This window comes from Caretta caretta, chromosome 8 (genome assembly GCF_965140235.1).
Source record: "Caretta caretta isolate rCarCar2 chromosome 8, rCarCar1.hap1, whole genome shotgun sequence".
In the NCBI taxonomy this organism is placed as follows: Eukaryota; Metazoa; Chordata; order Testudines; family Cheloniidae; genus Caretta; species Caretta caretta.
This window is the reverse complement of record NC_134213.1, coordinates 89,659,049-89,674,022: the sequence shown is the minus strand read 5'-3', so window position 1 is coordinate 89,674,022 and position 14,974 is coordinate 89,659,049. Positions and strand designations below refer to the sequence as shown.

The 14,974-nt window shown below is 41.9% G+C and overlaps 1 protein-coding gene across 4 annotated transcripts; it reads left to right on the top strand.

The window, feature by feature from the left end:
- The first annotated feature begins 2,227 nt into the window (after window positions 1-2,227).
- Window positions 2,228-12,684, top strand: DYNLT5 (dynein light chain Tctex-type family member 5). 4 transcript variants are annotated; one of them, XM_048861899.2, is made up of 5 exons: window positions 2,228-2,302; window positions 2,805-2,928; window positions 4,842-4,927; window positions 9,158-9,282; window positions 10,667-12,684. In XM_048861899.2, the coding sequence occupies exons 2-5, from the start codon at window positions 2,816-2,818 to the stop codon at window positions 10,868-10,870; spliced, it is 528 nt and encodes a 175-aa protein (XP_048717856.1). In that variant the 5' UTR covers window positions 2,228-2,302; window positions 2,805-2,815; the 3' UTR covers window positions 10,871-12,684. The 4 variants fall into 4 exon arrangements, with proteins under 4 accessions (XP_048717856.1, XP_074987863.1, XP_048717858.1 ...); XM_048861901.2 differs by having other exon boundaries at window positions 2,235-2,449; window positions 2,776-2,928; XM_048861898.2 differs by having other exon boundaries at window positions 2,236-2,449.
- Window positions 12,685-14,974: the final 2,290 nt, after the last annotated feature.

The window sequence follows — 14,974 nt, the reverse complement described above, 5'->3', positions numbered from 1 at the left end:
CAACAAGAAAAAGTGCCGAGTTCTGCATTTAGGCCGGAAGAATCCCATGCACCATTACAGGCTGGGGACTGACTGGCTAAGCAGCAGTTCTGCAGAAAAGGACCTGGGGATTACAGTGGATGAGAAGCTGGATATGAGTCAGCAGTGTGCCCTTGTTGCCAGGGAGGCTAACGGCATATTGGGCTGCATTACTGGGAGCATTGCCAGCAGATCGAGGGAAGTGATTATTCCCCTCTATTCAGCACTGGTGAGGCCACACCTGGAGTATTGTGTCCAGTTTTGGTCCGCCCACTACCAAAGAGTAGTCCAACAGAGGGCAATGAAAATGATCAGGGGGCTGGGGCACATGACTTATGAGGAGAAGCTGAGGGAACTGGGCTTGTTTAGTCTGCAGAAAAGAAAAGTGAGGAGGGATTTGATAGCAGCCTTCAACTACCTGAAGGGTGGTTCCAAAGAGGATGGAGCTTGGCTGTTCTCAGTGGTGGCAGATGACGGAACAAGGAGTAATGGTCTCAAGTTGCAGTGGGGGAGGTCTAGGTTGGATATTAGGAAACACTATTTCACTAGGAGGGTGGTGAAGCACTGGAATGGGTTACCTCAGGAGGTGGTGGAATCTCCATCCTTAAAAACCATTAAGGCCTGGCTTGACAAAGCCCTGGCTGGGATGATTTAGTTGGGGATTGGTCCTGCTTTGAGCAGGGGGTTGGACTAGATGACCTCCTGAGGACTTTTCCAACCCTAATATTCTATAATTCTATGTGGATTTTAGAGCACTTTGAAGTATCATCTCTTAAACCAGAAAAAGCTTTGCTCTCTCAGGGCAAAACTTGTAAAAGGTGCCCTGGGGGAATAGCACGCAGACAGCAAATAATGTTAATTCATAAAGCAATTAACTGTTACTTGTAAAAATTAACTTTGTGCTCAAAGAGCATGTTTGCTGTAGTTTGGGGGGAGGATGTGCTTTATTTTTCATATATAGCAAAGAATTTGTATCTTTGCTACCTTCAACATGCAGGGCTGTAACATACACATTTACATGTGTGGTGTAAGGAGGTGGGAAGCATGAGATTGTAATTAAAGTTATGTGTAAAGAAGATGGTGCTACAGTAGGGCCAGTCTTCAAGGCAGCTCTACCTTCACCTCACCCAAACTGCGAGCTAAGGCCTGGTCTAGGCTACACAGGGTGACCTCAGGTAGTGGACCTAATTATACCGATATACACACTACAGCCTTGCTCCTGAAGATGTAAGTGCCCTACTACACCAACAATAACTCCACCTCCACCAGAGGCTTGCAGGAGTAATCAATTATTTTTTGTCAAGATATAGTCAAGGTCTAGACTCCAGAGTAGATGATAAAGAAACAACGATAAATAAATAAAAAGATTTGGGGGTCCATTCAAAGATAGCTGGCGGTCTGGCTTTGGCCTGTGGTCTGTCTCTTGACCACCCCTGTGGCATAGGACTTATGTCGCTGTAGTTAGGATGACCCAGTGTCTCTGTAGATACTCCCTTCCTTACATCAGCTGTTGGCTGTCTTGTCAATTTCACAGCTCCAGCAGAGCCCTGAAAGTGATAAGAAAGCCAGGCTCAGGGCTCCCGCAGCCAGGCTGCTGCTGGGTGTCCACTCCAAGCCAGGCTGCCACCCCAGCTCACAGCTTGGGCTGCCGGCCCATCTGGGCTCACTGCTAGGAGCCCTACTGCCCGCAGGGGCCCTGGCTTCATGCTGGGAGCCTGGCTGCTGACTGGACTCTGGGTGGGAATCTTCCTGCGGGAGGCAAGAAGCCCCAGGCTGGGATGTGAAGGCGCGAATCCAGGGGGCAGCTGGGGTCCCCGGGGAGCTGGGGGGGAGCTGAGAGTCCTGGCGGTTCCTTGCAGCAGGAGAAGGCCGGGAGGGAGCCCGCCAGCCACAGAGCACGGCGGCCCCTGCCAGGGCTCCACGGGCGCCCTTCCGCGCCCGACAGACCCTCTCGCCGAGGGCGTCGCCGTGTCCAGGGCGGCCTGCGGAGAGAAACTGGGGAGCGGGAGGGGAGACGGCGCGGGGCCCGGCTCTCCTTGCCCGGCTCGCGCGGCTGGGCGCTCACGGTCACTGCGCCCCCGCCCCGAACCTCCCCAGGCCGGACCCGCCTGAGGCGGGGGCCCGGGCCGCAGGGTGTGTGTGTGGCGGGTCACTCCAGAAGCCCCGCCCCCTCCCCCTGCTGCCATCCAATCAGAAGCAGAAGGGGGCGAGCCGAGCCGAGCCGAGCCGAGCCGGCCCGGCTAGAACCCGGCTCGCGCACGCTGCCCCCGCCTCGCTGGCCGCGGTGAGCCCCTCTCCGCGCCGTCTGGGCCGGGCGCAGGGTGGGAGCCGCCCCCGGCAGAGGAGGGGGGGCGTGTTTGGCCGTAACCTTGGAAACCAGCCGCCGCCGCCGCAGCTTCTTTGGCAAGGGGCACTTCGGCTGCGGGTGGGGGTGAGTGCGGGGCTGGGTCGGCGGAGGGGAGCTGGGGGTGTGGCCGGGTTAGCTGGCCTGGGGCGTGCCGCTGGGTGGGAAGCAGGGCAGTGGGCTGACATCTTATCCGCAAACTCAAAACAGAGGTATCATTTTCTAGTCAATGATGCCCCAGGTCAGTTGTTTCTGGTAGGGTACGTGGAACAAACTTTAGGCCAAGGGTTACTAGTTCACTATGGTATTGTAAAATCTCCTTTGGCCGATCAGTTTTCGACAGCGCACAGAGCTCCGTATACTTGGTTTGCTAAAATATGTATACTGTTGCTACAGCCACCTGTCTGTTTCAGGGTCTCCATCATTCTGTATAAATTCTCAGATTTAATAGGCATGTCGGACATAGCTAAGGATAAGGCAGCGCGCCTGTTAAAGAAAAGAGGCAGCGTATCCTCTCTAAGCAGCCATGAAGTCAGAGCAAAAGAAATCCTTGGAAAAAACAAAGAGTAAGTAATTTTTCTAATTTGGATTATAAAATCATGTAAGGAAAATGTTGCCTTGAGAAATAAAAAGGGTAATGGATGAGGGGATGCTTTGAATCTAACTCCTGTTTCTGAAGCACTATGAGAAAGCTTCTTTACATGGTAATTACAAAGGAAAAATGTTCTGTCATTCAAGCATCACTGTAAGAGTGCTTTTTCTCCTCATGATTACTTCACTAAATCTGAGGAACCCATAAATGTTCGGGACCCCTTTAGTCTAAACCAACAGTCATAAGCAACAAATTTAATGTTGGTTGATGTGATTGTTTTGGGGATTACTTGAAGAAGAACTAGTTCTTGGTCATGGTAAAGGTCCATCCTTAGCCCCATGTCTCATCTTGAGAGGCCCAACAAGCTGCTTAATGCTCTGGCTCCAATCCAGCAAAACACTTTAAGGATATGAGTAGTCCCACTGAAGTCAGTAGGATTACTCACATTCTAAAGTTAAGCAAGTGCTTAAATGTTTGGATCAGGGCCTGCATGCTGAGATCAAGCCCATGGAGAGTACCCATTTAAAAATGTTCATTGTAACTGGGTGACTTCTTGTTTTTGCCTGGGTGAGGGAGGAACTTCTTAGAGGCTTAAATTATTTTTTTTTTAAAGATATTCATGTTTATAGCTCCCTCTTAAAAACCTTTCCCTCTACCACCTTTAAAGGGAAGGGAAAAGTTCATATTTGGGATATCCCTCTTCTAATTAATCCTTTGGATGTGCATTCTGAGCACAGCTTCTGTTTTCAAAACTAATGTGCATTTAAGAAAAAAACAATTTGAATTTGCTATCTGTGACAGGTTGAGTAAAGCAAAACAATCGCTTTTAAACATTAATTTGGTTTTACTATAGCAAACACAGTAATGAAGCCCAGAATTTAGAATGGATTTAGAATTTAGATTGCAGTGTTTCTCCAGTCACTTTCATAAATGCATCTGATGGCTGATAGATTACATCTGATGGCATCTGTCGGAGATTGAACCAGGAACCTCCAGAGCGAAAATCATGAACTCAAGGGTGGAGGCTATAACAACTCATATCCCCCATGGATTGGCACAGAGGGGAAGCAATAACACATTTGCTAGTGGGTTCCATTTGGAACCAGAAGGTAGATTTCATCGGACTCCTTGTGAAATATTCTAGAGTATTCCTTTTTTAGGGGACATCTCAGTCCACAGACTTGTTTGGCAGTAGTTTGGATACAAAGAAGAATGACAAACTATTTACCAAAATTATATTTTGTAAAGCTGTAGTTTAAGGTGAATTTTGCCTGTTTCTTATACTGCACCCAATTCTGTGGTATCAGAGTTCCTATCAGATTGATTTTTACTTATCTCCATCCCACTCCCCCACCATCCTACTTAAAATTGAGTAGTTGGCCACCGAGCTGCTTCTAAATTCTGGGCTTCATTACTGTATTTCTGTTATAGTAAAACCAAATTAAAGTTTAAAAGTTATCATTTTGCTTTACTCTGCTCAACCCCATGCAGCTAGAAAATTCAATTTTTTTTTCTTAAATGCACATTACTTTCCAAAACAGAAGCTCTGTTTTGAATGCAGTTTGGCAAATTAATGCATTATGTTCTTTGAAAACAGTTAACCTTACAAGAAAGAGCAGATATTTTGCTTCCACTACTCTTTAGTGTTTAACTGGGTGTGATGATGTGTCCCACTGAGTGGCAGCATATTTCTTGAGCGCCTAATGTCCTGAGAAAAGGCATTCTTAACTGGTCCCATTTTGACATAAATAAGTCCAAAAATTATTTTAACATTTTCTGAGAGAAAAAGCTGTGTGTCTGTACCATCTAAAATTTTGCAATTTATTTTTATCAACATAGTTTTCAATATACACTCGTTTATACAGTCACTTTTTGAATTATTTTTAGCTCCATGAGTACAGTGTCTTATATGGATGAACCTGGCCATGATATTCCTCGTCTTGCCATTCAATTGGAGAACACTTATCAGCTGGGTATGGAACACTTCCTCCTCCATCTCACACTAAAAAAAATAAGCTCAATACAGGTGATTGGGTGAAATTTAATAGTCTGTGATATATTTGTTAAATTAATTGCTCTAATGATCCCTTCTGGTCTTAAACGCTATGAATCCAAAATGTAAACTGTATAACTCAGATATTGCCTAAATGGAGAAACAGTCAAAATGTAGTCAGTTTTGAAAAGAATTCAAACTACTGTCATTTCTATTAATACATTTGCCCCTGAGTCCTCTTTACCAGTTTTTGTGGTTTTACAATCACCTCTCCCTGTTCTTAAAAAACAAAAACCAAAAAAAACCCACCACATCACACCTTTCCTTGCTGTGTAAAAAACCTACAGGGGAAAAACACTGAAATAGACTAGATGCCAAATTGCAGTTAAATGCATCAAGTTATCAAATTAACAATCTAAAATTCAGAGAAAAATGTTTTTCTCTAAACTTTCAGTTATTATAATATTAGGTGCAATCTGGAACAATTGTAAGTTGAAAATTTTCAGGGAGAAGTGGGATTTTGAAGTTGATAGTTTCTCTTTAAGATAACTTTCTTTCATCAAGAGTGCTTCTCTTAATTTGTATACTGGGAGGCATAGTAATTTATCTGTTTAATTTATTTATATTGAGGTAATACTAAGGGCTCCAGATCAGGGCCGCTCTGAGGTAGGTACTGTACAAACTCATAACAAAAAGACTGTCCCTGCCCAAAATTGTTATGGTCATAATGGCTCCCAATAAAATAGCTTTATCATAATAGAGTCTCAGCACGAGAGAATATTGGGGATCAACATTTGTCTTAGTTTAGAATCGAAAACCGCATGATGTATATTTTGACTGAAAACAAAATTTAGTTGTCTAAAGTTTGGCGTGTGTAAGGTACTACTAATCCAGATAATAGCAAGAAAAGGAGTTTATCCTTTTTGGCCAAAGGTATAGGAGCAATCAGTTTACAGCATGGTAGATGGATAAAGCTTGTCCACTTCATGTCCTTAGAGCTGGGTGGAAAACAGTTTTCCCATCCCAGTAAGATATTTGAGATTTTTTTAAAAAAAAATCCCATTTTGAATTGGGACAAAAAATTGCAACCTTGAAAGCTTTCATGAATTGATAAACCAAAAAAGATTTCAGTTTAGGTCAAAATTTTGTTTTGATAATTTCAAATTGTTTGTTAAATTTCAACACCTTTTCATTTTTAATCTTTTACTTCTTTTTTGATTCCCATCCATCAGCTCAACAGCAATGATGCGCTAAATGAAGTCTTTTCTCCACTTTCTATCTTGAACAAAGCTATGAAGCTGGTACATCTTTAAACATTTTTGTTCTGTCATTTTTCATTGCATTTATCCAATGCATCCTCGGTCTTCCTCTTTCTAGTTCCATGCACGCTGGTATTTATTGCCATGTATGGTATCCTTTCTGAGTCCATTCTTGATATGTGTGCAAACCATCACAGTTGTTTTTCTTGAGTCTTCTGTACGTGTTATATCATGCCCTAGCTGTTTTCTTCTCCATTTTTCATTTTCTGCAGTCTTGAAGCTCCGTATTCCTCTCAGCCAGTTCATTTCTACAGTGTAAAATCTTTTGTCCTTCAGATTTCCTCATATACCAGCATTCCAATCTGTATAGCAAGTGTCAGCATGACCATTGTCTCATATACGTTGAGTTTTGTTTTTATCAAAAAGTCTTTAGCCTTCCAGATCTTTCAGTTTTTCAAATGCAGTAGTGGCTAGTCCAATTCTTGTTTTTATGTCATCTTCACAATTCCCATTCTCTGATACTCTTTCCCATTCTACCTTGTCAGTTATTCTCTGTAAATCCTCCTTAGTCAATTCTGGGAGGTCCATGTCATCTGTGAATCTAAGACTCCTCCCTTTTCGTCTTTCAGTGCTACAGCCATTACTGCTTCCAGTACCAAGTAAAACAAATCTGGTGATAGCATGCACTCCTGTTCTCGTGCTGAACCATTCCATCAATTTCTTGTCTGTTCTCACTGCACTCATTGATTTTCTGTAGATGTTTTCTATCTGCTTGATCAATTTTGGGGGGCTGCTATATGTTGTCATAACTTGCCATAACCCTTTCTGCTAAATGAAAAGCCTCTTTGAAGTCTATACAGTTGTAGTAACAGGTTCAGTTGTGTTCTGTGTATTTCTTTATTTGTTTTATCACAAATAACTGATCTGTTGCACTTCGATCTGGTCTAAATCCAGCCTGTTCCTCCGCAAGTGCCATTTCCTCCTCTTTCTCTTCTCTAACCTCTTGGGTGAATGCTTTCCCTGGTGCTATTTTATTGTAACTAACTTAAATGTTTCAAAACGGGAAACTGCAAATTTTCGTTTCTAACATTTGAAACAGAACATTTGATCAATTTTGAAACTTCTTGTTCCAGTCAAGAAACTTACTGAAACTGACCTTTTCCTGCAAACAGTTTCAGTGAGGACTAATCAAAATTTTTCAGTGGGAAGATGGTTTGCTGAAAAATTCCTGACTAGCTGTACATGGCCCACTTGTAGATCTTGCAGATTATCTTCCTGTAAGACAATCTTTTCTACTGAGACTTATGCATAAGAATGTACTTAGAACACTTTATAGGACCAAACAAGTGTACGTTTCTGCCACACAACTGCGTGATCCACAACCACATTTTCCCAAGCAGATGATAGAGTACGATTGAACTTCGAGGCAAATGAGCTATTCTGCTGCCTATAGTACTTCCAATACTTTGAAGGGTATTACATCCCCATTCAACAGATTTCAGCGTGCAAGAGGTATAACAACCTGTAGGTATTTTTTGTGTGCACCTTAGTTGGTTAACATCAAAAAACACTCAGATACTATGGAAAAGAGGTTAAAAAAACCTTAGATCAAAATAAACCTAAAAAGGAATTGTGGGGAAGGGGTCACAAGGTTATTGTAGGGACAGTTGCGGTACTGCTGCCCTTACTTCTGGGCTGCTGCTGGCGACGGCGCTGCCTTCAGAGCTGGACAGCTGGCCAGGAGCCAGCAGCAGCGTAGAGGTAAGGAAGGCATGGTATGGTATTGCCACCTTTACTTCTGCACTGCTGCCTGTAGAGCTGGGCCCTTAATCAGCAGCTGCCACTCTCCAGCTGCCCAGCTTTGAAGGCAGAAGTGCAAAACTAAGGGTGGCATGGTACGGTATTGCCACCCCTTACTTCTGCACTGCTGCTGGCAGGACGCTGCCTTCAGAGATGGGCGTCTGGCTAACAGGTGCCGCTCTCCAGCTGCCCACCTCTGAAGGCAGCACAGAAGTAAGGATGGCAATACCATGACCCTCCTAAAATAACCTTCTGACCCCCACCCCCCACAACTCCCTTTTGAGTCAGGACCCCCAGTTTGAGAAACGCTGGTCTCCCCTGTGAAATCTGTATAGTACAGGGTAAAAGCACACACAAGACCAAATTTTATTGTGGGAGACCAAATAGCATGGTCCGTGATGCATTTTTCATGGCTGTGAATTTGGTAGGGGCCTAGTCTTAGCATTTGTTTCAAGTGATTGTTAGCAGATCACAACTAGCCATATATTTATTCTCCAATTAGAGAGATCCATTGATATCTTACATTGTTGTTCTTGTTTTACATGTCAGTTTAATATTTTGGTAAAAATTCTGGAGGGGAATGAGAACAAACACGGAATCTCATTAAAAATTCCCAAAGTGCTACAAACCTTAACTTGTTTATACTTAATTTCCTGGTAAATCTATTACAAACTTGTAGTTAAAGAGAAAAAATATGATTTTGAAGGTGCTTTATTTTCCAGTAATAAAAATTACTCTTTCTCTGTTTAATTTGTCGGTGAATTGATATTCTTGAAATGCAATATTGTAATAGCACTGGCTAGAACCAGAGATGTTGTGCAAAGTTAAACGAAGCACCTCAGTCTTGATCTTTAGCATCCCTCCTGTTTCAATTCTGGGTCTCTTTTAAATAGACTTAACCCCATACCGAATTGTGTGGTAGCTTTATAATATGAGATCATAAAAATATTTTTAGTTTCCACCTGATCCAGGATTTGAATTCAGGTCTCCAGAGAGACACCTAACTAGTGTACTAGTTCACTGTTCTAGTTAACCCCCTTTCTTTGGTCATTTTGATTAGTCGGGTTAAAAAAGCAGTTTACAATGTGTGTTCAGTTATTCTCAACATGGACTTATAAATTAAAGCACTATAAAATATCTACATATACCAGGTCCTGCAAAACGTTTTCCTGTGGTCACAGTAAATAATATTTTGAAGGATGTGCTGACTAATTATCTTCAAGAAGAAAAATATGAAGCAGAGCTATGCAGACAAATGACAAAGACCATCTCTGAGGTATAAAAAATAAATTATTAGTACAATTAGGCATTTTAAGTAAACTATGGATCAGATTCACCCCCTTCTCAAATCCATGCATTGAGGGGTCTTTCATGCACAGTCTCCCCACTTTCTCTGGTAGACCTTTTTCTGTATGTCTGGGGTATGCACTGGGGAGGGGAACATGATTTGTCAGGCTTGTGACAAGTGGGTGGGCCAGAGACTGCATATCATCCTTCTTCTGGTCCTCAAAATTTACCCAGAAAATGGAACAGTCCCAGGCTGTTGTAACTTTTGTGCATAGCCCCCTGGATGGTCACAGGGGCTCCTGTGGCCAATGGGGAGTGGTTCCATTTAACTTGTCCTCCCAAGGAACCATGTGAGTGGGCATTAGGTGTACCAGAGGCAATGTGGGAGAATTTTGCTAGCTCTCCTTCTGTGGATCCCCAGCCAGATTTTGGGATAGGCAAACCCTGTACCCCTGACAGAACAATGCCTCTGATCTTTTTCCTTTTAAAATCTCCTTTCCTTGGCTTTTCATGTCAGAAGAGACAATATTAGTAAGTAGAATATAGGGCTTAGGAAAATTTAAACGAGTGAACTAAAGGTTTGAAGTTAAAATCTATTAAATCCCTGTGTGGATGCTCTCATTTACAAGTTAAGTGGCCTCAGTTCACTGTAGCTTAATCCTCCAGAAACAACCAAAATAGCCCCTTAGTGATACTTCTGCATTTGTGCTGTTGCAAATTCTGCTTGGTAACACATGTGCAAGTCTTCAGTGAGTTTGCTTAGGTGTACTAGAGTGGAACTTGGGTATCATCAACAGATTTGTTTGAGAGAGAATAGCATGTGCAACTTATTCTTTTAGCAAAGATGGATCTGTAAAGCTAACAGAAGTAAAAGGCAGTAAAAACTTACGTGTTTGGGTATTTTTGTTTGGTTGGTTTTATACATTTTAGTCAACATAACAGATCATCTCCATATGTATATTCAGTTAAGAGTGAAGGTGCCATCTTTTTCATAGACAGTTTTCATATTTGAACTGTGCTTTGCTCTCTCTAACTAATCAAGAAGATGCCACCACTTTTTAGAATGCAACTCCTGAAGTTAATCCTTTGGGGATATGGCATTTCCAAGAACTGATATCACTATCATCAGTGTTGAAAATACTGATTCATTGGTGCTGTAACCTCAGTCTGACATATTCCACCCTCTAATGGTACTGGAATACTTACAGGATGATGTTGCAGGTCTATAGTTAGGTGATTACCAACAAGATTCTTGAAAATGTTTAGTAATACTATACATAACATGTTTATACTTACTGTATCAATGCAGTGATTTTTACCTGTGAACCTACTGTAGAAAGAATAATTTATCTGAACATGTTTCTCTGTTATAGGTTATTAAGGCTCGGGTAAAAGACCTTATGATACCAAGGTACAAAATTATTGTGATTGTACATATTGGACAACTAAATGAACAGAGCATGCGAATTGGAAGCAGATGCGTTTGGGATCCTGCAAGTGATACATTTTCATCGTATGTTTTCAAAAATACCTCACTATTTGCTCTTGCAAATGTCTATGCTGTTTATTTTGAATAATGAAAAGCTCTAGTTTATTAGTGGAAGAAAAATATCTAACTTATCGTGTTTATATTGTAGAAAAACTGTTAGAAGACAGGTTTCAGTGGTAGCCGCGTTAGTCTGTATCAGCAAAAAAAAATGAGGCGTCCTTGTGACACCTTAGAGACTAACAAATTTATTTGGGCATAAGCTTTCTTGGGCTAGAACCCACTTCATCAGATGTATGAAGTAAAAGATACAGGAGCAGGTATAAATACATGAAAGGATGTGGGTTGCTTTACCAAGTGTTAGGTCAGTCTAACGAGATAAATCAATTAACAGCAGGATACCAAGGGAGGAGAAATAACTTTTGAAGTGGTAAGAGAGTGGCCCATTACAGACAGTTGACAAGAAGGTGTGAGTAACAGTACGGGAAAAATTAGTGTTGGGGAAATTAAGTTTAGGTTTTGTAATGACCCAGCCACTCCCAGTCTTTATTCAGGCCTAATCTGATGGTATCTAGTTTGCAAATTAATTCCAGTTCTGCAGCTTCACATTGGAGTCTGTTTTAGAAGGTTTTTTTGTTGAAGAATTGCCTCTTTGAGGTCTGTTATTGAGTGACCAGAGAGATTGAAGTGTTCTCCTACTGGTTTTTGAATGTTATGATTCCTGATGTCAGATTTGTGTCCATTTATTCTTTTGCGTAGAGACTGTCTGGTTTGGCCAATGTACATGGCAGAGGGGCATTGCTGGCACATGATGGCATATATCACATTGGTAGATGTGCAGGTGAACGAGCCCTGGATGGTGTGGCTGATGTCGTTAGGTCCTCTGATGGTGTCCCCTGAATAGATATGTGGACAGAGTTGGCACCAGGGTTTGTAGCATGGTTTGTTCCCTGGGTTGGTGTTTTTGTTGTGTGGTATGTAGTTGCTGGTGAGTATTTGCTTCACGTTGGGGGGCTGTCTGTAAGCGAGGACTGGCTTGTCTCCCAAGGTCTGTGAGAGTGAGGGGTTGTCCTTCAGGATAGGTTGTAGATCTTTGATGATGCACTGGAGAGGTTTTAGTTGGGGGCTGTAGGTGATGGCTAGTGGCGTTCTGTTACTTTCTTTGTTGGGCCTGTCTTGTAGTAGGTGACTTCTGGGTACTCTTCTGGCTCTGTCAGTCTGTTTCTTCGCTTCACCAGTGAAGTCTGTAATGGGCCACTTACCACTTCAAAAGTTATTTCTCCTCCCTTGGTATCCTGCTGTTAATTGATTTATCTCATTAGACTGACCTAACACTTGGTTAAGCAACCCACATCCTTTCATGTACTTATACCTGCTCCTGTATCTTTTACTTCATACATCTGATGAAGTGGGTTCTAGCCCATAAAAGCTTATGCCCCAAAAAATTTGTTCCTCTCTAAGGTGCCACAAGGACTCCTCGTTTGTTTTTTTTCTTTTGTTAGAAGACAGTCAGCTTACATTTGTTTTAAAAAGGGTGAAATAAGCCTTTCAGTGGTAAATGTAATAATCATGCACACTTAAACCATTTTCTACTCTTGCTACTTTCCACAGGAAATGATTCATACTAAAATGACATTTTGCAGTTGACTCTAATTGTTCTTTAGAACCACATATCACTGTATTAGCTTGTATCATTATTTGTTTTTGTTTTTCAATGAGAGGATTTTGGCTCTTAACTAGTAAGCTCTGAGGAAAATCTAGATAAATATCATGACAGATAATAACAGTTCATTATGTTTAGAAATGTTTTATTGGACTGTAAGCAGCAATGTGTCTAATCTGTGGTATGTATATGAAATTCCATTTCTATTTTACTTATAATAAAATCAATTAGTTAAAACTGCACTGTGCAAGACTTGGAATTAATGTTTTTAATTAAGGTGGTTTTATTTCTTTATAGTTTCTGGATTAATACAGAAATCCTGTTAAATCCTTGTCTACTCACCTTTATCTTTTAGGCTGTGTTTACACTACAGACCTTACAGTGGCACAGCTACAGCCATACCAGCCATGCCACTGTTAGGTCTCCTCTGTGTAGCCATTCTATGCCGGCAGGAGAGAGCTCTCCTAGTGGCGTAATTAAGCCACCCACAACAGGCAACGTTCGCTATGTGGACAGGAGAGCCTTTCCTGCCGACATAGCGCTGTCCACACCAGCACTCTTGCCGGTGAAACTTATGTCAGTCAGGGGTGTTTGGTTTTTTTCACACCCCTGACCAAGAAAAGGTTTACCAACAAAAGTGGTAGTGTCGACAAAGCCTTAGTTTCACAAAAGGCTTAAACTGTGCTATCTGTTTTGCTCCTTGTCATTTGTATACCTACAAATACACACCTTGAAAACAGTTGATAAATTACCCAGAAAAATTGAGATGACAACTTCAGAATAGAAGAGGAAACACTTTTGTTTAAATTGCATAAGAAATTTGACATATTGCCAGATACCATTTTCTGCTCAGATGTACCAAGTGATTTTTAATGGTTACATCAGGGTACCACTAAGGCAGAGCATGAGGTCATTTTAAATGCTGAAACCAGAATATATAGATATTAGGGATATGTGCTGCCTGGATTCACTTATGGAATCCCCATTGATACAAAAAGAGTTGTGGACAAAGATGGAATTTATACCTCATACAAAACCCTTCATATTACATTTCTTTGGGCTAGGTTCCAAACTTCTGGTATAGGGAGATACAGCATCCTTGCACCATAAAACCCTTTTCTTTTGGCTCTTGGGGACTCTTCCTGAAGGGTAGCAGGAGATGCTTCCACTCAGGGTAACTTTACCTCACAGAGAATATTGCATTGGCACACTCCCCAAAGTCATCACAATGCCTTCTTCCCAGTGAGCACTGCCTATTCTCCTTCCTCTCCTCTGACAAGTCCTTATAAACTGGCATACGTTCTGGGTGAAGCTATCTTTGTCCTCAAATATTTGTGTCCTCCTTTCTCCCCCGCCCTCCAACCAAATAAATCGTATGAGAGTACTCTTGTATTACAGATGAGTCTGAACTCTCTTATATACTTCTCTGAATCTAACATAGCGTGGTACAATAAATCCCCTTTTTATTTATTATTGGATGCATGTGCTGTCAGGGAGGTTCTCTTAGAATGTTATTTGTGTAGTATTTGGAAGCCAGAATGTTGCAGTTTAGAACCTCTAGCTATTCCTGCTAAGTCCTGTAATATTTGGTTTTGTATTACTTTAAACTCTTTCTTTTCTATTTGAAGAAATGTGGAGGAAGGGGGAGAAAAGTAGGAAATGAAGTTATAGGAATTAACACTGTCTGATCCCTGTTAATGCTATCCAGATCTATGTCATAAGAGCTCTGATAAACTAGCTCTTAGGCACAGGGAGTTGTGGAGCACAGAATCCAGTGGAGGTCATTTGGATGCATGTTTTCACACCCATAACCCCCAAGTAGATGGGTAAAGCCCAATTAGTTTGTTTGATTTTGCAGGGGTGGGGTTGTGACTGGTTCGGTCACAGAGATCCCCTTGGGACTATCACCTGATGTGCTGAGATTACCTCTGAGCCCGTTTTCCGTGCCAGCTTGGGACTCCGGAACCTGCCTTGTTGAGCCACATACGCTAGCCTGCTGCAACACAGACGCAGGTCTGGTCCACACCCCCAAAGCTGCAGACTTTTCAGAAAACTAGCTTAGCAGGTTACCTGCCGCCAGCACCCAGACACCCAGCTCCCAATGTGATCCAAACCCCAAATAAATCGTTTTAATCTGTATAAAGCTTATACAGGGTAAACTCATAAATTGTCTGCTCTCTATAATACTGATAGAGAGAGATGCGCAGCTGTTTGCTCCCCCAGGTATTAATCACTTACTCTGGGTTCATAAATAAGATCACTTTTGTTTATTAAGTATAAAAAGTAGGATTTAAGTGGTTTCAAGTAATAACAGACAGAACAAAGTAAGTCACCAAGCAAAAACACGGAAGTCTAAGCCTAATACATTAAGAAACTGATTACAGGTAATGTCTCACCCTCAGAGATATTCTAATAAGCTTCTTTCACAGACTAGACTCCTTCCTAGTCTGGGCCCAATCCTTTCCCCTGGTACAGTCCTTGTTAGTTCCAGCAGACATCTAAGGTGTTAAGCAGGGGCTTTCTCATGACTGG